This window comes from Labrus bergylta, chromosome 1 (genome assembly GCF_963930695.1).
Source record: "Labrus bergylta chromosome 1, fLabBer1.1, whole genome shotgun sequence".
Lineage (NCBI taxonomy): Eukaryota > Metazoa > Chordata > Actinopteri > Labriformes > Labridae > Labrus > Labrus bergylta.
The window spans coordinates 11439761-11467480 of record NC_089195.1 but is presented as its reverse complement, the minus strand read 5'-3'; the positions used below and the strand labels follow the sequence as shown (position 1 = coordinate 11467480).

Genomic DNA, 27720 nt, shown 5'->3' with positions numbered 1-27720 from the left:
GTGATTGGAGAAACACTGCTACTCTTCCTTCTCTGATTGGTCTGCTGCGTTTCCTCGTTGCCGGGCCATCATCCAATCACAGCGCGGTAAAGTTGTGAAGCGGAAGAGGGATGCAGAGAAGATGGCTGAACTTAGATAGCCGACTGTTCGTGTTTGTCTTCATCATGGCGCTGCTCCGGAGCACAGGTGGACGCACAAGTAGACTGCTGGTGCTCGTGCTGCTATTTGTGGGCTGTTTGGAGTTTGTATCGAGTTTCGGTCAAAGCCTCGACACCGAGTTTACGTTTCTGCTGCCTGCCGGAACATCCGGGTGTTTCTACCAGACAGCGACGAAGAACGGGACGATGGAGGTCGAATACCAGGTAACCATGTGACGTCAGAGTATCAGGTAACTGTGACATCAGAGTTTCAGGTAACTGTAAAATCAGAGTATCAGGAAACTGTGACGTCAGAATAGCCGGTAACTGTGACATCAGAGTATCAGGTAACTGTGACGTCTGAGTATCAGGTAACTGTGACGTCAGAGTATCAGGTAACTGTGACGTCAGAGTATCAGGTAACTGTGACGTCAGAGTATCAGGAAACTGTGACATCAGAGTTTCAGGTAACTGTGACATCAGAGTATCAGGTAACTGTGACGTCAGAATAGCAGGTAACTGTGACATCAGAGTATCAGGTAACTGTGACATCAGAGTATCAGGAAACTGTGACGTCAGAATAGCAGGTAACTGTGACATCAGAGTATCAGGTAACTGTGACATCAGAGTATCAGGTAACTGTGACATCAGAGTATCAGGTAACTGTGACATCAGAGTATCAGGTAACTGTGACATCAGAGTATCAGGTATCTTTTTAAAAGACATTTATTTGTTGTTTAGTTTTACAGGGGCAGCGCACAATTGCATATAATTGCACCGGAGTAAGCGAATAGCTTATTAGCATGTGTTGTCCCAGGGCAGGTAAACAAATAATAGCAGGAAGTACATGATCTAGAATAACAGAATATGTAATATAATAAGTCCACCTGTAAGATTACACTTCACAGTAAATTAATAAAAAAATGTCCATCGGTATAAAAAGTAGACGAGCATGATGTGCAGGACAAACTTTAGTGATTAGAGTTTTCAGAACTTCAGCTTTGTTTTAGTTTCTAATGTCTGTAGGTTTAGAGTTCACCTTCCTCACTGCTGCAATTGAAAAGGCTGATTGTCCTTCAGAACTGTGACACCCGGCTCCCCCTGGTGGATGCTCGAGTCCCTCCAGCTCTGCCACAGCTGAGATGGGTCAGGCATTCTTTAAGGGGAGGGGGTGCAAGATTATCAATAATTTCAAACATCAGGCAGGTATCAGAGTAAAACAGGAAATGATCAAAGTTGAAGACATTATATTTCTTCAGGATATTACAGCGATGATAAATCCTTTTATCTAATACTTAGATGTGTTTGTAGAGTGTAGTGACGTTCGCAGGGTCGGGTTACCAGGTTAGGCAATCAGACGACAGTAGGCGGCGCTCCTTGTTATCTCTCCTGGGGATGTTTTGCTGGTGATGATCTGTTTGCCAAGATTTTAACGCCCACCATAAATCTGCTACCTGTTTGTTCAGACACGTCTCTTTACATATCATCATTGCAGCCTGTATCTGTATACTGTCACCATCCAGTAATGGCCTTTAAAACAGTTGACTTTGGAGTATGATGTGTTAGTGTAATGCTAAGTGTGTGTCTTTGTGTGTGTACATCCAGGTGATAGCAGGTGCAGGTATGGATGTAGACTTTACCATCCTCACTCCAGAAGGCATCCAGATCGTCATGGAGTCACGGCGCTCCGATGGAGTCCACGTGTAAGTTCCACCTCGCTGTGCCCTCATCTCATTTTCTGGTGCCAGTGGTGTTGAAACAGTCTGTTTATCTTTGGACTTACTTCCTGTCATTCCAGGGTGGAGCCGACGGAGGCGGGGGACTATGAGATCTGCTTCGACAACAGCTTCAGTCGCTTCTCGGAGAAGACAGTGTTCTTTGAGATCATCATTGAAGGTCAGGGAGGAGATGTGGGAGGAGACGACGAGTGGGCAGGACTCGATGAGCCCGATGGAAGCCTTCTGGAGTACAAGCTCGACGACATTCGGGTGAGATGATTGTTAGAAAAGTCCTTCAAATAATGAGTAAAAACTCAATCATAGCTCGTGAATCTGTTAACCAACCCCTAAACCTTTGTCGTGTAAATATCTCACTACACGTCATGTGAGCCACATTCACCACATCAACATCATGAGGAATAGTTTGTAAAAGTTTCAATCAGCTGTAAAGAGAACTCTTTAGAATCAGAAAGGTTAAAGACAAACCTTGAAATGAAGTGTTTGTGTGGTCAGGTCTATGTTAGCGCTCTCTGTCGGAGCTCCTTCATTAACAATCAGTGAGCTGAAAAAAAAACAACTTCCTGATTTATTTACACCTAACCCCACTTCCTGTTTCCTGTTTTTACTTAATTTTTTATACTTCCTGGCACTCAGAAATAAACGGCAGGTGGACACAGACCTGCCCTGCATCTCAGTTCTCTTCAATGCTGTCTCCTCGGTCCTCGCTCCTCAGCCGAACCGGAAGTAGTTTTAGACCCGCCATGTTAAGGATCGCCCCAAAGCTCTTGTAACTGAACGGAGGAGAGAGGAGAGAGATCTGAGGAGCGATGATTGATTGATTGGACGCTGCAGCGGATCAAACTTCAATGAAACTTGTCAACATGAGCGGAGTTAAATAACGGAGAAAAGACAGACATTAAAAAGAAGCTAAACGGACCGTCGGACATTTAAACAGACTGTAAACATCTGTCAGTATGTAAAGAGTCTGTGATGAGCTGGGATTAAAAAAAAGTGTCTGACATGAGGAGCAACAACGAAATATGAAGCATACGTTCTATAAAATCAATATAATGGAGAATAGACCGATCTCTCCCGACTTTATATTTGATTTGTTTTTGATTCACTGTCAAACAAAAAGTCTGTTAGTATGAAGTGTTAAAATCAAATGATCATAAACGATTCCTTCATAACTATAACAGGTAGGTTATATTTCTTTTCATGATCAGTCAGACTGTCCGTTTTAATTTATTATATTGAGAATGAACGGCTGACAGCGTGGGAGTTTATTTGTTTGTGTATTTTATTAGAATTAATACAGTTCATATTTGTGCGGACATAAACAGCTGTTTAAGTCGACTGATCAGCTGATGTCATCATCACAAACGGACGTCGCTTCACGTGACGCTAAAGAGGAAAGGACGTGCCATGTCTCTTAAAACATATCTCCTCATTTCCTCTCTCCTCTACTTCGTTTCCTTGCGTCTCTCCATGCATCTCTGGTGGGAGGGACTAAGATGCAAGTGGAGGACACTTGGATGCAATTAAGGGAACTGGGATGTACCCCTGGAGTCAGGAACATCACTAAAAGTGTTAATGGCCATCTTGTTTTTCATCCTGCTCAACACTCCTCATGTTTCAGGAGTCCATGGATTCTCTGCACAGACGCTTGGAGCGCAGCCGGCAGATGCAGACGGTGCTGCGGGCTTTTGAGGCTCGGGACAGAAACCTCCTGGAGGACAACCTGTGGAGGGTCTCGTTCTGGTCCTGTGCCAGCGTGCTGGTTCTGCTGTGTGTGGCCCTCACTCAGGTAAAGTCCTCGCTCGTCTTGTTACTACTTTCAAGACAAGTGTCTGATCAACACTTTTTAGAACTGCAGTAATAACTTCAGTGAAGCTCTGTCGTTCTCGTTATGACCAGTAGGGGCAGCGTCCTCTTTACCAAACCATCACTGGGCTCATCTCATGAAGAACGGTGGGATGACATCATAAAATGTGAAATCTATCAACTGTGTTTGTTCTCAGGTCTTCACCGTCCGTAAACTGTTTGACGACAGGAGGAGAGTCTGCACATAGAGAGACGGCGAGGAAGACCATGACATTACAACAGGGTGGTGAGGAGGACCATGACATCACAACAAGACGGCGAGGAGGACCATGACATTACAACAGGACGGCGAGGAGGACCATGATGTCGACTCTCACCACAAACCAACACTGTTATAAAAAGCTCCTTATTCTCACAGCAGGATATGTGGAAGGCTTCTGCAGATCCAGGAACTAGAGGACTTTTTAGAGTATTTCTTTCCTCAGGATGAAGATGAAGGTGGTTAAAGGTGGATGAAGGTGGAGGTGATCCACAGATTGTCTTTGTTGATGCTGCATCTCTTCTTGCTCACAGATTAGTATCACTCCTTTTTATTAGTTTTTTTTTGTTTCTTAGTGATTTTGAAGTTACTGATTTCTCTTTATGTGCCGGTTTACGTCCACGCTGACATGAACAGAATGAGACTTTAAAGTTGAATAATAATGAAACTTTGGGTCAGCGTTCATCCTGAGCTGTCTGTCGAATGTATGGCTCCGCCCCTTCAGAAACATTGATCTAGATGAGCAAACCTGCTTTTTTATATGTACGTAAGGTTTTCACGATATCAGATATTTAGACTTTGATACCATTCTTGATAAAAGTGATCTCTCTTTGGCTCAAGGCAGCTTTTGGTTAAAACATGGCTGAAGATTCAAAGGTCACATGAGGTTCTTTAAATAAGTCTCAGAGCTCCTCATAACATGTCTGTGAAGTTTCTTGTTCTAAATCCACTCTGATCCTGTATTTGATCATGCCTATAACCCCCTCTGTTTCAGCCCTGCTCAGAACAGGCTGTTTCTGTGTAAATGAGCTGTGTCTGACCACGCTCTTCTCTGGAAGGGTTTGGGTGTCTCAGGCTTTCTCGCTCCGTGCCCGATTGTTTACGGTGAGAAGGCAGACTCAGAGGGCAGAACAAACCCCTAGCTGTTGGAGTGTCACCCACCTGGGGGAGGGGTTACTGCCCTTTGTGATGTCATGAAGGGAAAATCTCCAAACGGCCTGTTTGAGCACACATTTTCTGAAAAGTGTAGCAGGAAAAAGACAAAGAGGATGGACTTTTCTCATCATTGGGGGGTTTGTAGACAGACTAGAGACACATGTTAGAGTTAGAGGAACATGGAGAAGAGGATTTTAAAGAACATGACCTTTAACTTTTCTTAAAGCTTCGGTACTTTTCAATAGTAAAAATCAAATTAACAGTCAAGTTTTAAACAACTGGTATGATGAACTTACATATGTAAAGAGATTGGGATTGGGTCAGTGATATTAATAAACAGATGTTTTACACAGAAACTTGGTTTAATGTGTGTTTGTAGAATACAGACTAGAGACACACAGATGTCTAATGAATATTTATGATTCAATCCTGCAGAACTCAGAATCTTAAGTTCTACTGATGTCACCCGGACAGATGGCAGAATCATGTCAAACCCTGAATGTGGGGTGAGACTAATTATTCAAGTAAAGGAAAGAAATGAAATGGTTTGTTTGAACGAAGAAGACCTTTTACCATGTGGTCTGACTTTAGATTCATATGAATAATAAATCATTCAGTTAACTCCTCCCTTATATAATGAAACAGATCTGGATCACACAAAAACTCCTCCTGAACGTCGACTGGCAAGTGCACCTGATGGGGCGACAGTCCGAGAGCTCAGCTGGATTCAGCAGCGGTTTGGGCGTGATGGGCCTTGTGGAGGTCGCCTGTGTGACAGTGATCAGGGTTAGGGTCGGTTTGGATCAATGAATCATTTCAATGTAACAAACATGAGTGAGAGGGGACAGAACTGTAGAGGCAAAGTAACACTATCTGTATTGTATGTAACCAGTGTTACCATGGTAACCTAACTAGGTACATCAAGGCTGGACGGTGGAACAGGAGACGTGTTCATTTGACTGACAGGTCTGGACTGCATCAAGGTCACCAAAGGGTTAACCAAAACCAAACTGAATCCAATCTTTGAAAAACAAACAGACGCAAGGAAAATATTTCTGAATCCAGTTTTGACTTCTTCCATGAATCAAACATTTCCTTTTTTACAATAATAAAAAATTATTCAGGTCAAGCAAGAGGTGCTTATCCTAGTGTGTTGAACTATAGTACTGAAAATAAATAAGACAACACACCCAAATGTTGCGTAAGTGACTAGAGTCCCTCAAAGGACTAGGATCCCTCAGGATAACTCTGCTTCCTAGCTTTAAAATCAAATTCAAAATGTGTCTCTGTCAATCATTAGATGTGTAATTCATGGTTCATTCAAACAGGCTTAAAAGAGAGATAGATAGTATTTTTCTTTTAGTAATGTGTTTCTGAAATAACTTACCATTGAACTCTTTTGCCTCTTCTGCAGTATCAGAAGAGATACTTTCAGGGTTTTATTCTTTCTTTTTATTTTAATAAAAGAGACGCAAGGAAACGAAGCAGAGGAGAGAGGAAATGAGGAGATATGTTTTAAGAGACATGACACGTCCTTTCCTCTGTAGCGATGTCCGTTTGTGATGATGAGCTGTTTATGTCCGCACAAATATGAACTGTATTAATTCTAATAAAATACACAAACAAATAAACTCCCACGCTGTCAGCCGTTCATTCTCAATATAATAAATTAAAACGGACAGTCTGACTGATCATGAAAAGAAATATAACCTACCTGTTATAGTTATGAAGGAATCGTTTATGATCATTTGATTTTAACACTTCATACTAACAGACTTTTTGTTTGACAGTGAATCAAAAACAAATCAAATATAAAGTCGGGAGAGATCGGTCTACTCTCCATTATAATGATTTTATAGAACGTATGCTTCATATTTCGTTGTTGCTCCTCATGTCAGACACTTTTTTTTAATCCCAGCTCATCACAGACTCTTTACATACTGACAGATGTTTACAGTCTGTTTAAATGTCCGACGGTCCGTGTTGTGGCTAAATGGCCATATGAATTATTTACAGTTAAAAAATAGAAAAGAGCCAAACATTAATGAATTTAGAATTACTTGTTTATATTATTGTTTATTCTGGCTTATTTTGGTTTTACATTTTGTTTATTGATTTGGGGGTATGTGTGCATTATTTCTCCCTCTTTGGGGCGGAGCCGCGGCGTACCTGCAGTGTACTTTAAGTTGATTAAGGACACCTGGGGGGGAGTGAGAGTGGGGAAGCGGAACAGTTTTTTGACTGCAAAGGGCCGCTTAGGATATACATGATATAGCGATCTGATTTGTTTATTTTATTAAGTTTATTTTTTGCTGAAATTTTTTTTTAAATAAATGTAGTTTCTAAGTTGACTTTGGATCCGCGGCTGCCTTTTATTTTTATTTGATAGCGTGTTAAACCCGCTCAGCAATGGCTTACCTAACTGATTATTGTTTGAAGCCATCACAGTCCGTTTAGCTTCTTTTTAATGTCTGTCTTTTCTCCGTTATTTAACTCCGCTCATGTTGACAAGTTTCATTGAAGTTTGATCCGCTGCAGCGTCCAATCAATGAGTGATATTCGATAAGGGGGCGTGCCTGTCAGTAAAAAGACTTCTGCAAAGTCAGCTCTGGTGTGTCCTCGGTCATCGCTCCTCAGATCTCTCTCCTCTCTCCTCCGTTCAGTTACAAGAGCTTTGGGACGATCCTTAACGTGGCGGGTCTAAAACTACTTCCGGTTCGGCTGAGGAGCGAGGACCGAGGAGACAGCATTGAAGAGAACTGAGATGCAGGGAACGAGTACAGACGGGTTAACCTGCAGGACGACTGAAGGCTGCAGCTCCTAGCTCTGCTAACATGAGTCACATTACAAGTTGAGCTCAGTTGACTGTTTGCTTCCCTTTAGACGAGTCAGTTTAATTAATTAGGAAAGTAGTCGGATAGGAACTCTTGATTATTCTCTTGAAATAACTTGAAAACATCTTGTTGAACTTGAGGCACAGAATGTAAGAACAATAGGGTTCTCATTTTATGAGATGATTTATTGTCTTCCACAGCGAGCTTTAAGGGTTTCAATGTTAGCATGTCTACAGCTCGTTAAAGAAGATTATATCAAAAGTCATGAAGCATACATTAAGACACTTTCAAATGGAATCAGTCAAACTCTATCTGGCTGATTCTTTACCTGTAAGTCAATAAAATCATCCAAAGAATCCCTTTATCAGAAAGCAGAATATTTCATGGTACACTTGGTTAAAAAAAGCTAACTGCACATAAAGTCAGAGTTACTGAAACAGCAGACGATCATCAGTTACAGGAGACAAAGAATTATAAAAGTGTAAAGTCATCTCTTTCTAGTCAAGCAAGGAGGGCTCTGAAGGGCGAATGACAGTGGGTCTGTGTGGAGGTCTTCTGCTGCAGGAAGAGAGGGGGGGAGAGGGGAGGGGGGAGAGGGGGGGGAGGACGACATGTGAGGAAAAACATCGTCAGAGGGTCAAGCAACAAAGATCCCAAACCACCAGAAGCAAGAATTTATAGAACAACCCGTCACCTGCAGTCAGAGATACAACTTCAGTGTGTGTGTGCGTCTGTGTGTGTGTGTTTGATCTTACCTTGGGATCCCGGGCGGCAGAGCAGGAGGCACGCGGGCCGGTCTGGAGGGGACAAGAGGAACAGCACCAGGTGTGGGATCTCCAGGTCGGGAGGGTACGGGCGGAGCTCCAAATGCTGCCGGGGGTCTGCCTGGAGGTGGCGCTGTGGCTGCTGTAGGGCGGGATGCTGGAGGAGGACTGGAAAGACAGACGGGATGTTTTTTGAGTACAAGTGTAAAGCTTGTGTAAAGAAAGCTGCTTTGAAACAGACTGAAGTGAATATTTATGATTCTGTGATCACGTCAAAATCGCGATGCATTAAAGAAACAATCTGTAACTCTGACACCTAGTGTTTAAAATGGGTACTGCCGTCTAAATTCTTACATTACATTATAGAGAGCTGTCTCCCATTGATTATTTCTGAGGATCAAACTGGCTTTATTAGAAACCGTCAACAATATTCGCCATCTTTTCAATATCTTGTATGCTCCGTCTGATGCAGTGCCTGAATGTTTCTTTGGATGCGGAAAAAGCGTTAGAACGGGTGGAATGGGCATATTTGTTTAATGTTTTAGAAAAATTAGATTTCGGACCATGCTTTAATTAGTTGGATAAAACTAATATATTCAAGCCCAACTGCTTCAGTTCTTACAAATACCCCAAAATCCTCAGCGGGGTACTCGTCAGGGTTGTCCCCTGACCCCATGCAGGGTTAATGCAGATGACCTGCTGGTCTTTATACCGCACCCGGTCACAGCCAGTATGGACTCAACACGGGTCCTAAAGTTGACCACCTTCACGTCTTCTAAACTGTTTTAACTGATTGAAGGACCAAAGAAATGACACCGCGTTTAGTTGCTACTAATGTTTTCTCGTCAACACATTCATGGGAGTGTGGTCACTTTGGCGAGAAGGATGCTTTAACTTCATTTCATCAAGGTGATTATTGTGAATAAAAAAAATAACACATAATGAAAAACAACTGAAATAAAAACAAGGCTCTACATAAAAACGCTTACTGACTGAAAGTGTTGTTAAAGACACGTCAGTTCTATTTCTATTTCTGACAGTAACAAAGTTCAAACTTTACTAAAACGAGATTTTATCCAAATTTAGGACAACGTTGTTTGAGATCTTTCTGTGAAACATTTATAATACAGAGACAAAAAAAACCTGAATAAAAATAAAATTCAAACTGAAAACAAAACGTCAAAACAAAATAAGACTAAAAACAAATGAACAATCAAACTATTCAAAGCTTAACTAACCCTAACCCCCTCCCACTCCCCCTTCATACAGAAGAATCTTTTTAAGAATTAAAAGAAGCAAGAGCACCAAAGAGGACACCACTTAGTCAATACGTCAGCGCCCTCTGCTGGACAAACTGGATTATCATTTGTAAATGTGTTTTTTTACACTATAAATCTTTGCTACTCGTCAGCCTTAACCCAGACCCTGATCAATCTAACCCAGGATAATAACACCTCTTATATCTTTGTGTCTACTCACCTCGGGTCTTTGGCGATCCAGTTGTCGTCCACAGGTGGAGGCACAGGAACAGAGACAGTGGTGGTGCTGATGTCTCCAATAAGGACCAAGGCCTCCTTCAGAGCATGATACATCCTCAGCATCTCATCCCTCCTCTGAGCTTGCTCTGCTGACTCCTCCATCATGCTGCCCTGATCCCCCGCAGAGTACAGGTAGGCCAGCAGCTCCGAGTGAATGAAGTCCTTCGCCTGCAGGACGGGAAAGGGAAAAAGAGAGACTTAATTCTGAACGTTGTTTGTAACTCACAGGAATGAGATGCTTAAATCAGAAGACGTACACTGTTGATCATCAGGTGCATGATGGTCTTGGGCATGAGGTCTCTGATGGACTTGTTGGCAATGCCAATGTATGAGTCCACCAGGTTGCGGATGGTCTCCACTTGTCGCTCAAGCTGCGGGTCCATGGACACAGTGTCGCTGGAATTTATAGTTTCTTCACTGTCAGGCTGGAGGAGAAAAAGAGTGAGAGGAAGATGTGAAGGAAGAAGAAACAGAGAGTAATATATATCTCTGATTGGTCCCCTGAGTGATCTCTCCAAACACAACCTCACATCCGAAGTTGTTTCAACCAGACTCATATAGTCCCTTACCAGACCCACACAGTCCCATAAACAAGACCCACACAGTCCCATAAACAAGACCTATACAGTAACCATAAACCAGTACCATAAACAAGACAAGCCTGTTTACATGTTTACAGCCTGTTTATATGGGGGGTTAGTCCTTGGTCTGATAATCCACCAACAACAACACAGCTCCACCTCAGCACTCTTCCATCCACTAAGCTCCGCCCCCCAGTCACTCTTTAACTCCCTCCATGACATTAAAACCTGGAGGTCTTCCAACCTCCTCAAACTCAACAGCAGCAGGACTGAGCTCATGGCCCTTCATCCGAGGTCCACAACCTGGGTGCTCAGAAAGTTGGAGTCCACTCCAACTTTCTGAGCACCCAGACCTTTTTTTTTTCTCTTTCCTTCATTTGTTTGTTTTGTGTTATTTCTTTGTTTGTGTTTCTTTTTGTCGTCTCCTATTACTGCCCCCTTTTTACTACTGTAAAGTGTCTTTGGGTTTCTTGAAGGGCGCTTTATAAATTCCAAGCTATTTTTAATTTTATTATTATTATAAAGAAATTAACTTTTGGTAATTTTACACTACAAGTTAAAGATAGAGGCATGCTCTTTAGCTCCGCCTCCTTGTCTGTCACTTGTTCGATCTAAAGTTACATTACAGCTTTTGTTATGTGGTGACCACGCTTCATGGCCTTTTTAGAAACCCCCAATGATGTCGCTGAGCCTCGACCATGTGACACACAAATGTTATTGACTAACTCGTCTTTGCTCCCTGGACCAATGGGGGGCGTTGAACTGAATGAACAAATAAACTCCAGTCACACTGACAGTGAAGGGTTAATAATGATGAAATGTAAATACATCTTGTACCTGGTCTTTCTCCGGGTAAACACCAGCTCTGAGGAACGACGCCTTCCAGCTGTCCACATCCTCCTGAGTGTCACAGGCCAGCTCGATCTGACGCAGGTCTTTATACACATTCCTGTTACACACACATACACATACACACACACAAGAAAATCACGTCTGGGGCGCAGTGGTTAGTGCGCGTGCAGCTCTGAGACATGTCAGAGGATGTAGAGATAATAGCTGGATGTTTCCAGGCAACTCATTTCCTTGTCAGTTAAACGGAAATTTGTGAGGCGCCGGTAACCTAGTGGTTAGTGCGCAAACCCCATGTATGGCGGCTGTAGTCCTCAAAGTGGCCCGGGTTCGAATCCAGCTTGTGGCTCCTTTCCCACATGTCCCACCCTGCTCTCTCTCTCCCTGATTTCCAACTCTATCCACTGTCCTATCTCTCAAATTAAAGACACAAAAAACTAAAAAAAAAAAAATCTTTCAAAAAAAAAAAAAAAAAAAAAAAAATCACCTCTGTTCGGTGTTAAAAATGGCAAAGACGTGTTTGCTGGACATGAAGCCCTTCTCCACGTCTCTCAGCTTCAGGTTATCCAGAGGCAGCATGTACTTTTTCTCCTTCTCCTGATTAAAAGAAGAGAGGTGATCAAGATGGGAACAAATAAAGCAGCATTTATCTTCTAAAGGAAAGAATGAGGAGAGGCTACAGGCTGTACTGTGATGACGTTAGCCCTGTTCCTTTTCCTTTCCTTTGACTCAAGGAGAGTAAACAACACACTTCCTGTCCTTCAAACGTTCCTACCTCCTCATCTTTGTACCAGGAGAGAGACTCCGCCGTCAGGACAAACCAGTAGTCCTTAGACCCTCCCTTCATGATGCTGATGTTGATAGTAAGCCAGCCTCTGCGGATCACCTGCATATGAGAGGCTGAGAGTTTAGTACTCCACAACATGGGTAACATGTAGCTTTGAATATCAGGGCTGTCAAACAAATTGTTTACTTTTAATCACCATTCATCACATTTTTAACCACATGTCTAAATTCCATTATTTCACATGTAAAAATATAACTTGTTAGGCTTTTGTTTTGAATGTTTCTCCTGTCTTAAGCTTAGAGTACTTCACTTTCTGTGTGCTTTAATTTTGAAATACAGTAAGGCCCTTCCTGTAGAGTGAAGGTCAGGACATGAAGTTAAGCACAGAAACAGGAAGTGGTTAGGGATCCCAAAGTGAGGCCAAACAGCTCAAAGGAACGGTAAGAAAGGTCATTATGTGATGTCATAAGGTCAATGTGTGATGTCATAAGGTGGATATTACTTTGGACTCGTCAGCTGAACTGTCTGAGAGTTTTTAAAGTGAAATGAGACATTCAAAGATGCAGCAGTGTCCTTCTTTTACATCACTGAGACTACAGGGAGACACTGAGGATGACTAAGATTTTAAAAGATTAATGCATTAGCGTTAATTAATGCTGAAAGTCCTTATTAATATACAGGAAGGCAACATTAAACTGAAAACATGAGCTCAAACACAAAAGAGCACAACAACCATGCAGGTTTTTACAGTATTCTGGGAGCACAGAGAGGTCATGTCACAGGAATACTGTTGAGTTCAAATTCACCACAAACGTCATAAGAAATCATGAAAGTACAAAGTCACCTTCTCTGCATCGCTCTCTATGCCAGACTGAAGGTCAAGGAGACAAAGGGAACAGACATACAGGGATGATAACAGGACATAATCATGACCACAGACTCGGCCGTGAAACAATAAATTAAATACAGCAGCGGAAAGGTTTGAGCAGGACAAAGATTCACCTAAAAAACCCTTAGGGCACACTCACACGAGGCGATCTGCACCGTGCCTAAGCACGCTTCCCCTCTGAACTCTAGTTCGTTTGACTAGTGAGAGTGCTCCGATCCGTGCTCAAGCACGATATGCTTCCTCGGCCCTGGCACACTGGACAGCCTTCATTCAGGAGTGTTCTGTCTGTATCTGACTAACATGACTCAGAATAAGACACAAAATCAGTAAAGTAGCTGACATGTTCTCTGTGTTGTTCGCCGATGTGGGGACACTGACTCGACCACATGTCCCTTTTATTTTTTCTATTTTTTACTCGAGTCCTCCGTTCTTGTAAAATGAGCATGCTTCATAATAACATAAAGTCATGCATGTATTGTATTACGACGTTATGGACAAGAGGTAACCATGCTCAGTCCCGGTTTGTCCTGGAGCAGTGATAGTGCAGGCCAGCGGGGGAATGGGGAGGGGGGACAATCCTGGAGAAGATGGGGAGGGTTTGCATATTAGGATGTTTAAGAGTTAACTGTTAGACAGTATGCAGATGATTTGTCTGCAGGGTGACTCTTTATACGAGCTTTTTACTGAAGGCTAACATTCCATTTCATATCATGGATTAAAACTACTGATTGTTCTTCCACGTAAACCAGTTTGTAGGAATTAGACACTTCCTGTGTGTGCTTAAAGTTAGATAATGGGCAAGTGATCGAGTCATTAAGTAGTAAATATTGTAAACAAACTGCTCTGCGGTCTATTCCATGACATCAGACTGAGACTAAGGATTTCTCCTGATGTGAGGGTCTTTGGCTCCAACTGTCCAGCCTGTTTACATGTTAACAGAGGTTAGGATATAAAGCCAGATACAGGTTCTGGCTGACAGCTGTGAAAAACACTAAATACTCAAATAGTGCTCGTATCATTCACTGAACCAAAAATGAACCAGTTACTTTGAATCAATGAGCTCAGGATTCTGTTTCTTTAAAGGGCAATAATTGATAAACTGCCATCTTACCCAGGTCTGACCTGTCTTCAAATATTTCAAGCCAAAAGCCAGACCTCAAAACTAGACCCTTGAAAAACAACAAGTCTTAGAACTGGACTAGTTTTACTGCACCTGACATCTAATTTGACATATAACAAGGTAATAAATGTGTGTGTGTGTGTGTGTGTGTGTAGACTACCAGTCAAAGGTTTGGACAGACCTGATTGACCTGCATGTTATTATCTTCCAAGACATTTTGATCTAAAGGCTTATGCTTGAATGTTTGACATGTGAATAAGATGTCTGTCTGTTTGCATTTCTATTTTTGTTGTTTTAATATCTACTATAATTCTAAAATGTGGAAAATAGTAGTAACTAAAACTACAAGCAGTGATGAAGGGCCCTCGCACCCCTGTGCATGACGGAGTGTGTTGCGACCGCGGGAGTGCAGCAGCAGCGGAACGTGGCTAAGCAGCAGGCCGTGCAGTCCAATTTGTGTGAAAGTTGTACTATGGTATGCTGAAATAGGCAGCGTAATGAAGATCACAGAAAATTTTGACATAGAGCAGTTCAGGCTGGCACTGTCATGATAGCTATGAAATATGGAGCAAATTGAGCATTGTGTAGTACTTATTCCTTGCAGTAGGACGCGCTATGGTTAAAGTTGACTATTGTTATGTCTATGTGTTCGGGGGCCAACCCTGATCATACCTGTGTAATTTGAGGCAGATCAGACAAAGTATATAAGAGTTACAGCCACTTCCTGGTTGACGCCGAATGATGCATCCGTATGGCGAGGTATTTGAGCTTGAAAGTGTTGTATGGCCAAGGTGTTAGCATGGTCCACACCAATTTTGAGGGGGAATTGAGCTGCGTGTAGCATTGGCTAATGCTAAATGAGTAGCAGTAACTTCCTGTTGTCAACAGGTGGCGCTGTGACTTATTAAAAAAATTCAAACATGTTCAGGGCGGGCCTCGTATCATGCATGAGAAACTGTAATATGATTGAACACTGCATAGCTGAGATACAAGCATTTGCTTTTTTGGCAAGTTGCCAAAACACACAAAAAAGTTCAAACGCACGCCACGGCTACGCTCTCTGACGAAATAACATGCAGAGCACAACCAGATATGTTGTACTCATCTAGAACACGCTGACACTGAGTTCGCGTCGAACACATGAGATCCTTCGGACTAGTTCGTTCAAATAGGAAGGCTGAAATTGCGATTTTGGGCCGTTATTGTGAAATTCAATAATATAATATAATAATAATTTGTGGACTTCCTGTAGGGTTTTTTGAAACACTGCAAGAGGATTTTTTGTCCGTCCTGACAAGCTTAATATACGTAACAATTTTCATGAATGTACGTGAAAAAACCCTCTATGGGGAGGCCATTTTGAAAATTTGAAGGGGGCGCCACTGAGCAATTAAGCCACGCCCACTTACTTACACGATATAAGATGTTTGACTTTAGTACCAGGATTATATGTATGAAGTTTCGGGTCTGTACGACTATGTTAAGCCTGTGAAAAAACTACTTCCTGTTTGATGGCGAACAACGCATCTGTAAGGAAACAGCTTTTCACGCAGGCCTTTGTGCTTGTAAAGGTCGTGTGGTCAAGGTCTTTGGATGGTCAACAGCGATTTTGAGGGAGATACAAGCAACTGTGTAGCAATGGCTAGTGCAAAGGAAACAGTGCTCAGACGGAGTGACCTCCTGTTGTCAACAGGTGGCGCTGTGACTAATTAAAGAAATTCAATCATGGATGTGTTCAGGGCGGGCTCTTTGCATTAATTTTTTGGTGATGATTGAACACTACATAGTAGAGTTATAAGCGTTTACTGTTTTTGGCGCGATGCCAAAAACGACATCAAACTTTGACATCACGCCACGCCTTATTTTGAAACCTCGTGATTTGAGCACAACTTTTATTCTTCAACTTGTCTACTTTCATTTGACACCAAACTTGAATTGATAAGATAAACGCTCTCAGGCGGATGCTTTCAAACAGGTACCCCGTAAACTGTGAAAATATGGACTTTTTAGACATTCAAAAAATCATAGTGGACTTCCTGTTGAAATTAGACAATGACTTCCACCTCTCGGCCTGCTCTAACATGTAAAAAAAAATCATTTATGTAGGCAAAAAACCATATTCGTAAAAATCAATAGGGGGCACCGTCAAGCTAATTTTCAAACTTTGTTCATGAAAACGCCAAAATATCAAATTTTTCACCGGACCCGATGATCGTGCAAATGTTGCTGAGTTTTCGGGCACGTTCAGGCCCTCAAAATCACGTTTGAAGTGGAGGAAGACAAAAAATAACCACCATTTGGGTTCCAATAGGGTCCTACTCACTTGTCAGTGCTTCGGGCCCTAATAAATAAAAACCCTTCTATCAGTTGGTGTGCCCTCAATAAAGCTAACAGTAATAATAACATAGTAAACTGTTGTGTGTCCAATCATCTCATGTTCATGACGACGTGTGCTGCTGCTGTCCTGGCCAGGTTACCTCTGTGATCTCACATGGTTAGTTACCTATACTCATAATGAATTATGGCGTGAATGGCCCCTCATAAACTTATTACCAGATTGTTTGATCTGATAGTGTTAGTCCGAGAAGAAATTGATTCAAAGTTTGAATTAAACAAAATTTCCTTCAAATGAAACGTGAATTAATTCATGAACATGAATGGAATCAGGGAATGCAGGCGATGTCTTACACGAGGCTCCAAATGTTCATTTCCTGTCAAAGTTACCTCAGAACAACATCAGATGTGGCTTTCATAACTCTAAGGGTCAGAATGATCTGATTTCTGTAAAAGTGTGAGTGGAACAGAAGAAACCAGACCTTAATATTAAATGTTTCCAGTTCTTATGAAACAAAATAGAGTTAACTCTTTCACTTCCCTTTTCTTTGACAAATGGCTCAAATCTTGTTTCCCAGAATGTCCTGAATAACCGTTGGCTCCCCTACCCACGCAAACAGGAAGTAACAAGTGGATGTGCAGGGGGTGTAAAAGGAGGGCCATAAAAGGAGGAACAGAAGAGGATAAAGAGGAGGAAGAGAGGAAAGGCAAACGAAGAGGCACAGACAGGATGTGTGTAAACATGAAGCAGCAAAGAGAAGAAGAGATGAGCTGAGACAACCACAGAAGAAGAAAAAACACAAAGAGAAGAAGAGTGAAGCTGCCTGTGACGCTTTATATAACAGACAGAGGGTAACAGTATTCACAGGTGTGTTACCTGGGGGGGCGGAGCTTAATATAACTGACAGAGGGTATCAGTAAACACAGGTGTGTTACCTGGGGGGTGGAGCTTAATATAACAGACAGAGGGTATCAGTATACACAGGTGTGTTACCTGGGGGGCGGAGCTTTATATAACAGACAAAGGGTAGCAGAATTCACAGGTGTGTTACCTGGGGGGCGGAGCTTAATATAACAGACAGAGGGTATCAGTATTCAAAGGTGTGTTACCTGGGGGGGGGCAGAGCTTTATATAACAGACAGAGGGTATCAGTAAACACAGGTGTGTTACCTGGGGGGGTAGAGCTTTATATAACAGACAGAGGGTAACAGTAAACACAGGTGTGTTACCTGGTTGGGCATCACTCTCTTCTTGGTGGCGTTGGCAGCCGTCCTCTGCTGGGCGCTGCAGGAGAGAGATTCTGTTACATCTAAAAGATTCAAAGATTCACTTCAAAGGGGCTATATGTAACTTTGTATAAAAAGTTTATTATCACCCATTAATAAGCGAACGGTTAACTGATGTGCCTGTAAAACATTTTTCCCTGGGTCGTATTTTCCGCGAAAGCTCCAGGAAGTGACATTTTATGCGCAGTCTCAACGTCCTCCTCACTCCGCTTACAGAGATCAACAGAACAAACGTATCACACACTCCTGCTCTCAGCCAGTGCCTGCAGAGACTGTTGTTTGTAGGATGGAGAATGAATACAAACATACAGACTCCTTCACAGGCTTTCACGTGTATGACCACTTACCTCCTCTGTAAACATTATGCCGGTAAATATTCAGTGTTTCGCAGCCGATGATGATGCTCGTTTGTGTATGTACAAGCACGCGAGGGAGAGTGTGCAACAGGTTACGGCCATGCAGTATCGCTACAAACACATTATTTTTGAAAGTTACATATAGCCCCTTTTCAACTGTATTTAACACGAGATATTACTGTCAATCATATTATGTTATTATCTTTAAAAAGATAAGTCCAGTCTTTAAAGATGAATCCGGTCCTAGTCCAGTCTTTGAGTCTGGTCTTAGTCTGGGTTTTTTTTTTTTCCCGTTTTTTTTATTTACATTTTTATTCAGAGCAAAATTGAAGCATGTTTTGCAGCTAATCAAAGTTACAAACATTTTTCACAAAGTAAAGAGATAAAATAAAACAGGTATAAGACAGTTGTTTAAACATTCTTGTATATTAAGGTGGTAATAGTGCTGATTCAAGTAAACATTATTTTGTAAAAGAAAATTCAAAGCTTGACAAAGCCGTTGTGAGTAAAATTAATATGCCGAGATGGGTAAGCAAATAGGATTGTTGTCGTATACATGTCCCCGCTTACATAGATGAACTTAAAAACACATACAAGCCCACGCACCCAGTCAGGCAAACTGATAAATCAGTGAATGAAAGTAAATAAGTAAGTATATTTTCATTAAAAGTTATACCCAAGTTTACAATCATAAATCTTCACATACTGAGAAATACTCACATAAAAAAAAAAAAAAAAGCGAGAAACTTGTAAAAGTGATCAGTGATCAGATGAATTAAAGTCCTAGTGGAAAAAAAACACTCTACAATTCAGAGTTGTCAATTGTGCCACAGAACATAATCAAATTAACAATGTGGGACCCTTTTATTACCACCCATAGTGAGATATATAACAGAAAAGGAATCATGAGGGGGGGGGGGGGGGGGTCAAGGCCTAGCTGCTTGCATGTGTTCTTGGATCAGGAAAACTAAACTATTAAACTATGTACAATTTAGCAGCTCAAAAAATAAAACACAGAACATAAACTAGACAACACTTAGGGGAAAGAGGTGTATTGGGTCCATATTTTGAGATTGGTTGTAGTAGGATTTAATAAGGATGTATAAGTGGTCCAAGGTGTCCAACAAATTTTAAACTTCTGTTGTTCAAGTCGTAAAATAAATGTGAGTTTCTCCATCACGAACATGTTGTGGATTACATCGATCCAGTTCTCAACCATGGGGGCGTCTGTTGACATCCATTTTCTGGTGAGAGCTTTCTTGGTTGTAGAATATTAAACATGTATTTTTTTAGAAAAGCCCTCAATGCTGTCTGGCCTTAGACCTAGTTAGGGCGTTGCAAAATTGAAAAGATCGGCACTTCGAGCACCTTTTCCATGACGTTTTTAATTTGATTCCAGTATTTCTGAAGCAAAGGGCATTACCAGACTACAATCTTAATGGTTTGCCCTTTTCTCCCCTCAAGACCTCCAACAAGATGTGTTTTTAAGAGCAAAATTATTTTGTGCAGGCGTTTAAAATATCGCATCCTGTCGGACCAACTCGCGAACACAGCCACCGGGAGTCCACGTCTCGCCATATCCTTGGTGGCCTCAGCTGCGGAGTTGTACACATGCGTCTCCTCCTCATAGAATACTCTCGTCCTAGCCGGGAACGGGGTTTGAAATCGAAGTTTCCTCTCTCTAAGGACCCTCTTTGCCTCCATAGTCGTGGTCGAGTATCACCCTTCTCTCCTGATGCATAAATCCTTTTTTCTGCGGTTTTGGTCCCAGGGATTGGTGTGCTCTTTCGACCCTAAGATCTGTGGTGGCAGGAATTTCCAGCTCTTCTCTTAGCAAACCCTCTACGAATGTGATCATCGCTGCCGAGTTATCCCCCGATCCTTCTGTTATGCTGTGCAGTCTAATGTTGACCCGTTTGGCACAACCCTCTTGGTCCGAGAGTCTGGCCTCCAGATTCTCTTGTACTTTTAGAATCTCCAAAACGGCTTCTTCAACTACTTGTATCTAGTCATCTGTTTCTGAGATTCGGAGTTCGGCTTCGTCAATTCTCTTCTTAGTTGTTTTAATGTCTTCTTTAATATCTTGGAGAGTGACCCCGTTTTCACAACGAAAGTCCCTCAATTTCTGGAGTATGGTCTGCAGGTTAGCCATTTCGTTAGCTTGTTGTAGTGTTAGCCCCTCCTGCTCGTGGAGTTTGCGTCACCTTCCTCGTCTGCAGAGTTTTTGTTTGCTAGAGAGGACTGTTCTTTAGCATGCATGGCAGGTTTTCGTCTTCCCCCTTTCATATCATCAACGACTTATTCATATTTCACGATTTTCAATCAATTTAAAGTGCAAAAAGGCGGTGTTTTAGACGTAGGGTCGGGGAGCTCTGAAGTTAGGCTGTTACCCTCATGGCTGCTCAACCGGAAGCTCCCTTAGTCTGGTTGGGGGGTCTGATGTTGGGGGTATGTGTTGGGTTTTTTTGTGTGGGGGTCTGTTGTTGAGGGTCTTTGTTGGGTTTTCTTTTATTGGGGGTCTGTGTTGGTATAACTGTTGTACTTGACCTCTTGAAGTGTTTCTATTATGGGGAGGGCAGGTTCAGGGTAACGGGTTGTTTGATATTGGCTGTTTGATCCTGATTTTTTGTTAATGTGAATAATTTCATGTGAAAGAATCGGACATGAAAATTAAATATTCATGCATTTTACTCGACATAATGACAGAGCTCACCACTGCTATTGGGAAAATATTCTACAACATTTTTAAAACGATTATAATAATTATTATAATCACTCCATCATCATCATCTCCTAAATGTGTCTCAAGCTACAGTCAGATTAGCATTAGCATTAAAACATGTCAAAATGCACAGAGTATGAAATGACTTCTACTCTGTCATATCCGTTCTTTGGGGAAGAACCCCAAGAGAACCCCCAGTAGGACCTCGGGAGGATCCACAAGAGGACCCCAAGAGAACCCCCAGTAGGACCTCGGGAGGATCCACAAAAGGACCCCCGGGAGACCCCAGACCGCCATTATATTGTACCATTGAATTTCTTTATGCTTCTGAAGCCCATGCCTACTGGTATCTGAACCTGAATTTCTTTCTTCATGAAACGTTTTGATAAAGTTTGATCGTACTTAGCAAATCCGATGAAGTCCTCGTGGTTGGTGTTGATATATGAGAGCTCGATGTCGATCAACAGCAGCACCTTAAAGAGGACATGTCACTCGTTTAGTACAAAAAGAAAAAAAAACAAGTACGTTTTATCACAACACACATGCACGCACGCACCTGGTCTTTTGTCTTGCCCTCTCTCTCTCTGACATAGGTGGTGACGATCCTCTCGGTCTCTTCTTTCAGTAGAGGGTACGATCCCAGCTGTAGTCGTACACAGAGAGAACACACACGCTGCTGCAGGCACCGTTATCACAACATTGTGAACACCATCACTCATGATGAACTCAACATGAATTCAACATGAACACTAAAGCCTGGCTCACACTGCAATTTCTCTTCTCTTCGTTAACGACAAACGACCAGACCTTGAGGCTTATGTGCTCACACTGTACGACCCGATTGTCAGGCTCGACCTGAGAGCTCACACTGAATGAGTGAAATCGGGACGGAGCGTTGACAGTTGTTAATAAAGTTTCATTTGAAAACTCCAACGGACGGCGGTTGGTGAAAGAGGAAGTTGTTGTAGGTTATAGGAAAGTTGATGCAATCGTAGATATATGGATACGAGTTTCAGAAAAGTGCTGTTCTGATGATCTGTACAGAAAACAAACAAAAAAAAAAAAACGGGTTGCTTCCTGCCACTGGTCGCCATGACTACAGTCCTCCCTTGTCTCTTGTGATTATATTGTAGTCACACACAACTTCTGCCGGACTCTTTCATGACGTAATCGTCAAGATTTAAAATTCTAAATATCAAACAAATTTCAAATAAATGGGGGCATCCCCAACAATCGCCGGGCAGATCGGGGACGTTAAGATTGGATGTATGTGGGGCGCTGGTGGCACAGTGGTTAGTGCGCACACCCCATGTATGGAGGCTGTAGTCCTCCAGGCGGGCGGCCCAGGTTCAAATCCAACCTGCAGCTCATTTCCCGCATGTCATTCCTCTCTCTCTCTCCCTGATTTCTGACTCTATCCACTGCCCTATCGCTCCATTAAAATGACAAAAAGCTCAAAAATAAATCTTTAAAAGATTGGATCTTTGTACCACTCACACTAAAAGATAATCTGAGCAGATAATCGGGTCCGAGCAGCCTTGAGTCGGGAGCGACCCTGCGATTGTCGGGAAGGAAGAATCGGAGCTCAAATCAGCCTGATTATCCTGCAGTGTGAGCCAGGCTTTACAGAAAGAGGAGGCATGCAGTAATCAGACCCACATCCGTTTGAGATATTGGCTGTAGATTAAATATAATAAGATCTCAAGCTGATGCAGTCTCAACCAATCAGAGTAGTTAGGAAGAAAAGGAGAAAGACAGAAGATGATGAAGATTAGGGTGTTTAGGTGGCATTATAGGTGTCGGGGTAAAAACAGCAACATGTCTAAGCAGGTAAATCTCTGACTGTGAGTGGGGATCTGATTTTGCGGTAGGGTGAGGGGTTTGTGGGGGTCCAGGCTCTTTTAGATTGGTCATTAAAGAGGGGGTCAGCGGGGAAGCATGTGTGCTGAGTGAAGCCTGAAGCAGCAGTGAGGGGAAACGTTCAGCAACACTCAAATGATCCTTTAGCTTCTTATCTGGATTCTCTTTCCATCTCTCCGTATTCATCTTTTGTAAATCTCCACTGCTCCTCATTACCTTTTCAGTGCACTTCCTGATCAGGGCGACAAGCTCGGTGACGACCAGGTCGACACATTTCAGACACGGGTCTTTCAGCTTTATGATCTGCTTTTTCACTATGGCTTCAAACGCCAGGTCAGGGGTGAACAGGCCTGTCCTGTGGTGAGGCATCATGGGAGTGGGAGGTTTAATGGCAGGAGGAGGAGGAGGAAGAAGAGGAGGAGAAGGGGGAGATGATGGAGGAGGGGGAGAGAGTGAGAGAGAGTGAGAGGGAGAGGAGGAGAAGGAGAAGGAGAAGGAGAAGGAGGTGCAGCACGGCCAGGATGAGGAAAAGGCAGTGGCAGAAAAAATATATTTTAAGAGTTTAGAGATAAAAAAGAGTGAAATAGGAAACAGATGAGGATGAAGAGTAGATAGGAGGAGAAATAAAATAAAAACAGGCGTTAAGTTCGTTCTACTTGATGTTCAGAAACAAGCTGCAGGTTTTCACACTTCCTCGTCGTTTGAGTATTTTTTTAAAGTGCAGGTTGAGGGTCGCCTGCAGCCTTTAGCGGCATGCTGACTTCTTAGCTGTATGGAGGCCAGTTTAAGTCTGTCCATCACTTTAGCCCAGACCATAGACTTCATAAAAACATGGACGTCTCAAAAAGAAGCCAAAACATTTGGAGATCCCCCTACTAACTGGTTACAGTATAGTTCATAAGCTCCGCCTCCTCCATGTCAAACTATAAAATGAAAATACAGATCAACGTTTCTCAATCCGGATTTTGTCTTTTGATTCATGTCCAGGTGTTCATATTACAATAATAATAATAATAATAAATTACATTTATATAGCGCTTTTCTAAATACTTAAAGACGCTTTGACAGGAAACAACCAAAAAACAAAGCAAAAACTATTTTAATAAGTTCTTTGAAGCCTGCAGCTTGTTGTGTAGTGAACCTGCACCTTGTTGTGTAGTGAACCTGCAGCTTGTTGTGTAGTGAACCTTGTTGTGTAGTGAACCTACAGCTTGTTGTGTAGTGAACCTTGTTGTGTAGTGAACCTACAGCTTGTTGTGTAGTGAACCTGCAGCTTGTTGTGTAGTGAACCTTGTTGTGTAGTGAACCTACAGCTTGTTGTGTAGTGAACCTGCAGCTTGTTGTGTAGTGAACCTTGTTGTGTAGTGAACCTACAGCTTGTTGTGTAGTGAACCTACAGCTTGTTGTGTAGTGAACCTTGTTGTGTAGTGAACCTACAGCTTGTTGTGTAGTGAACCTGCACCTTGTTGTGTAATGAACCTTGTTGTGTTGTGAACCTGCAGCTTGTTGTGTAGTGAACCTTGTTGTGTAGTGAACCTGCAGCTTGTTGTGTAGTGAACCTTGTTGTGTAGTGAACCTGCAGCTTGTTGTGTAGTGAACCTTGTTGTGTAGTGAACCTGCAGCTTGTTGTGTAGTTAACCTTGTTGTGTAGTGAACCTACAGCTTGTTGTGTAGTGAACCTTGTTGTGTAGTGAACCTGCAGCTTGTTGTGTAGTGAACCTGCAGCTTGTCGTGTAGTTAACCTGCACCTTGTTGTGTAGTGAACCTTGTTGTGTAGTGAACCTGCACCTTGTTGTGTAGTGAACCTGTAGCTTGTCGTGTAGTGAACCTGCACCTTGTTGTGTAGTGAACCTTGTTGTGTAGTGAACCTGCACCTTGTTGTGTAGTTAACCTGCACCTTGTTGTGTAGTTAACCTGCACCTTGTTGTGTAGTGAACCTTGTTGTGTAGTGAACCTGCACCTCGTTGTGTAAGTTAACCTACACCTTGTTGTGTAGTGAACCTTGTTGTGTAGTGAACCTGCACCTTGTTGTGTAGTGAACCTGCAGCTTGTTGTGTAGTGAACCTTGTTGTGTAGTGAACCTGCAGCTTGTTTTGTAGTGAACCTTGTTGTGTAGTGAACCTGCAGAGAAACAGTAACATCCCGTTTCCCACCACACAGCATCTCAGAGACACCACTCATTGCTCCGCAGCTCAGCCAGGATGTTTGAATATATCTACTTATGTTCATACATTTTCTGACTACAGGAGCTAAAGTCAGGCTTCGAATTCATCCACTAAAATTTCAGATTAATAACCTCTGTACCAATTTGGCTTCTGGCAGCTCATGGGTCAGCTGGTCTCTGTGGTGTGTATGTATAGACGTGGCAGCCAGACAGGAGACCATGCAGTGATACCTTATTAGTGCACTGTCTGACTGTGTTGATGAGCTCCTGGATGACCAGGTCGATGCATTTCAGACACGGCTCTTTCAGCTTAATGATCTGCTTTTTCACTATGGCCTCAAACGCCAGGTCAGGGGTGAACAGTCCTGTCCTGAAGGACATACACACAAGACACATATGGAGCAGGAGAGGGGGCTCAGATGAAAGCAGACATGGGCAGACTGAGGGAGTGTACATGAGGAGCAAGAACAACTGCAAGACACGGTCAAGGGGAACAAGCAGCATGGAGAGTAAATGAAAACTGGTCCCAGATCAAAGAAAACACGCTGAAGGGGCACAAACTAAAACAAGCCGACATACAGGTAAAGCACACACTCAGACAATGAAGCAAACATATGGCACAGGTGATGTGCTGTTGGCAGGCAGCCTCAACTTGCCTGACTCCGTGGATGTTCTTGATGGCGTAGCTGATTTCTTTCCTCAGCTCCTTCTCATCAAACTCCATCTAATTCACAGAATAAAAAGAACTAAAGTATGTATAAACATGTATAAAGATTCAACATAAGTGCTGTAAATACAAACCAATCGTTAACTTCTTATAGAGCTAACTGATGCCTCTGTATGACCCACCAAAGTAAACCTCCATCTCTCTGACTAATTCTGACTATAATCTAAACAAGTGAGATATAACCACAACCTGCACAGTGTGTACCAATAAAGAACAAAACTACTACTACTGGGGCTTTTGAGCCTCAAGTGGACAGTGGAGGAACTGCAGTTTTTTGCACTACATCATTGGCTCAGATTGACAATTGACATGAAGTCGTTGTTCTGCTGACAGAAAAACAAGCTTAGCATAATAAATGACAATATATGAATTGAAGCAGGTATAGGTGGCCCATGTGGATAAGTGGGTTATCCAAACAAGCTCTAATCACTGCTCTCTCACTGTCCACAAACAGGTTCTTTCACCTGTTTTCTCTCTTTAATGAATGGTAAATGGACTTCAGTTTATATAGTGCTTTTCTAGTCTTCTGACTACTCAAAGCACTTTTACACTGCAGGTCACACCTACACTTTCACACACTGATGGTAGAGGCTGCTGAGTGGTGAGACCATCAGAAGTAACTCATTCCATTCATACACATTCATACCTCGCCGACGAAGCAGACGAGCAATACGGGGTTAAGTGTCTTGCCCAAGGACACATGGGACATGTTGCTGCAGGAGCTGGGGATCGAACCCTTGACCTTACGCTTGAGACTCTATCAACTAAGCCACAGCTGACCCTGCACAGACATGTGTCATATCCTTTGAAAACATCCAGTGTTTAGGTTAAGAGTTAATTAGTCGATCTTCTCCCCTGAATCCAACCCGTCTCGTCTCTATCAGTCTGGTTTGCTTTTGTAGTCTCAGAGGCATCAGTGTGATAATCATCAGAACTCTGTTCACCTTCACCAGCTCAAAAGGAAAGCGCTCATGAAAGATGCGGTTGATCTTTGCTCCACCAGACAAGTTGGACGTGTCGACCTGATCTCCAGAGCCTTCGATGCACTTCTCAAAGTCCACGCCGAACTGCTGCACCATCCTACAGAGTTGACATTGATGCAGTAATTCAAAATTCCAAAAGGAGCCCCAACATAGTACTGAGTGCATACATTAACCAACATTTCTGTTCCATAAATCCTTTTTCTCAATGGTTCTGATCCTGGATGTTTGATTTTCATGAGCTGTGAGCCGTAATCATCGAGATTCAAAGAAAAAAGGTTTCAAATATTTCACTTCATGTCCAAGAAACCTAGAATATATGATGGATGGATAGATGGATTATTTTCTCGTCCCCTCGGGGAGATTCAGTATCTCATAGCTCACAAGTTTAAACAAACAGTGAAAACGACGAGTTTCTTTTAAAATACTCAAAGTCTCTTCAGTCCTAAATACTTCTTATTATTGCACCAATTCCCGGGCTGTTGGGAAGTGAGTATTCTATTAAGAGCTGCACCTGTACTCATTTGAATGAGTATTTATTAGTGTGTGTCTGTAGGTGTGCTTACTGGAGTAAGGCCTTGGTTTTGCGTGCAGGGTCATCAGGACGGAAGTTTTTGTACTCCTCCACCTCCTTCTCCAGCGATAACAGCTGGCTCTGCAGCTTACTGCGTAACCCTGGCAACGTGTCTCGGATGTGGTTGGTAAGTTGCTGGAGGCAAAAGAAAACATTCCATGTAACTTGCTCTTACGAAGCATTATGTGTGTACGCTAAGGCATGTGTCTCACCTGATTGAGGGTTTTCTGCAGATGTGGTGTTCCCATGCGTTCTGCGATGTGTCTGTATCCAGGATGGGACAAGAAGAACTTCCTCTCAGCAGCCAAAGCAGCGCGGATGTCTTTCTTCCCATCAATGTCCTTTTGGCTACGGTTCACCACCCCAATGTAGCCTGAAGAGAAAACAGAGGAGAAGAACGTTTTGGACCCCAACACCAAACGTGGCTCACAGAGAGCATGAGCCTACAGCGTACTGACAAAAAGAATATTGAACAACTTC

General features: G+C 42.6%; 2 protein-coding genes across 6 annotated transcripts in view; one reads left to right on the top strand and one right to left on the bottom strand.

The window, feature by feature from the left end:
• The first annotated feature begins 97 nt into the window (after positions 1-97).
• Positions 98-5230, top strand: tmed1b (transmembrane p24 trafficking protein 1b). Its single transcript, XM_020641338.3, has 5 exons — positions 98-362; positions 1743-1840; positions 1936-2125; positions 3495-3662; positions 3877-5230. The coding sequence occupies exons 1-5, from the start codon at positions 111-113 to the stop codon at positions 3925-3927; spliced, it is 759 nt and encodes a 252-aa protein (XP_020496994.1). The 5' UTR covers positions 98-110; the 3' UTR covers positions 3928-5230.
• Positions 5231-5276: 46 nt separating this feature from the next.
• LOC109989547 (dynamin-2) overlaps positions 5277-27720 on the bottom strand; it is a 32218-nt gene continuing 9774 nt past the window's right edge. Inside the window, exons 6-20 of one of the 5 annotated variants that reach the window (XM_020641334.3) lie at positions 27453-27613; positions 27233-27375; positions 26631-26766; positions 25616-25683; positions 25191-25329; positions 21492-21578; positions 21338-21408; positions 17801-17855; positions 12216-12326; positions 11928-12037; positions 11429-11540; positions 10268-10435; positions 9952-10178; positions 8464-8640; positions 5277-5641 (exon numbers count right to left, since the gene is read on the bottom strand). In XM_020641334.3, the coding sequence (XP_020496990.1) occupies positions 5602-5641; positions 8464-8640; positions 9952-10178; positions 10268-10435; positions 11429-11540; positions 11928-12037; positions 12216-12326; positions 17801-17855; positions 21338-21408; positions 21492-21578; positions 25191-25329; positions 25616-25683; positions 26631-26766; positions 27233-27375; positions 27453-27613 (1805 nt within the window). In that variant the 3' untranslated portion in view covers positions 5277-5601. Of the gene's footprint in view, positions 5642-7872; positions 8267-8463; positions 8641-9951; positions 10179-10267; positions 10436-11428; positions 11541-11927; positions 12038-12215; positions 12327-17800; positions 17856-21337; positions 21409-21491; positions 21579-23011; positions 23151-25190; positions 25330-25615; positions 25684-26630; positions 26767-27232; positions 27376-27452; positions 27614-27720 lie in introns of those variants that run through there. The other 4 variants (XM_020641336.3, XM_020641331.3, XM_020641333.3 and 1 more) reach the window with 4 other exon arrangements.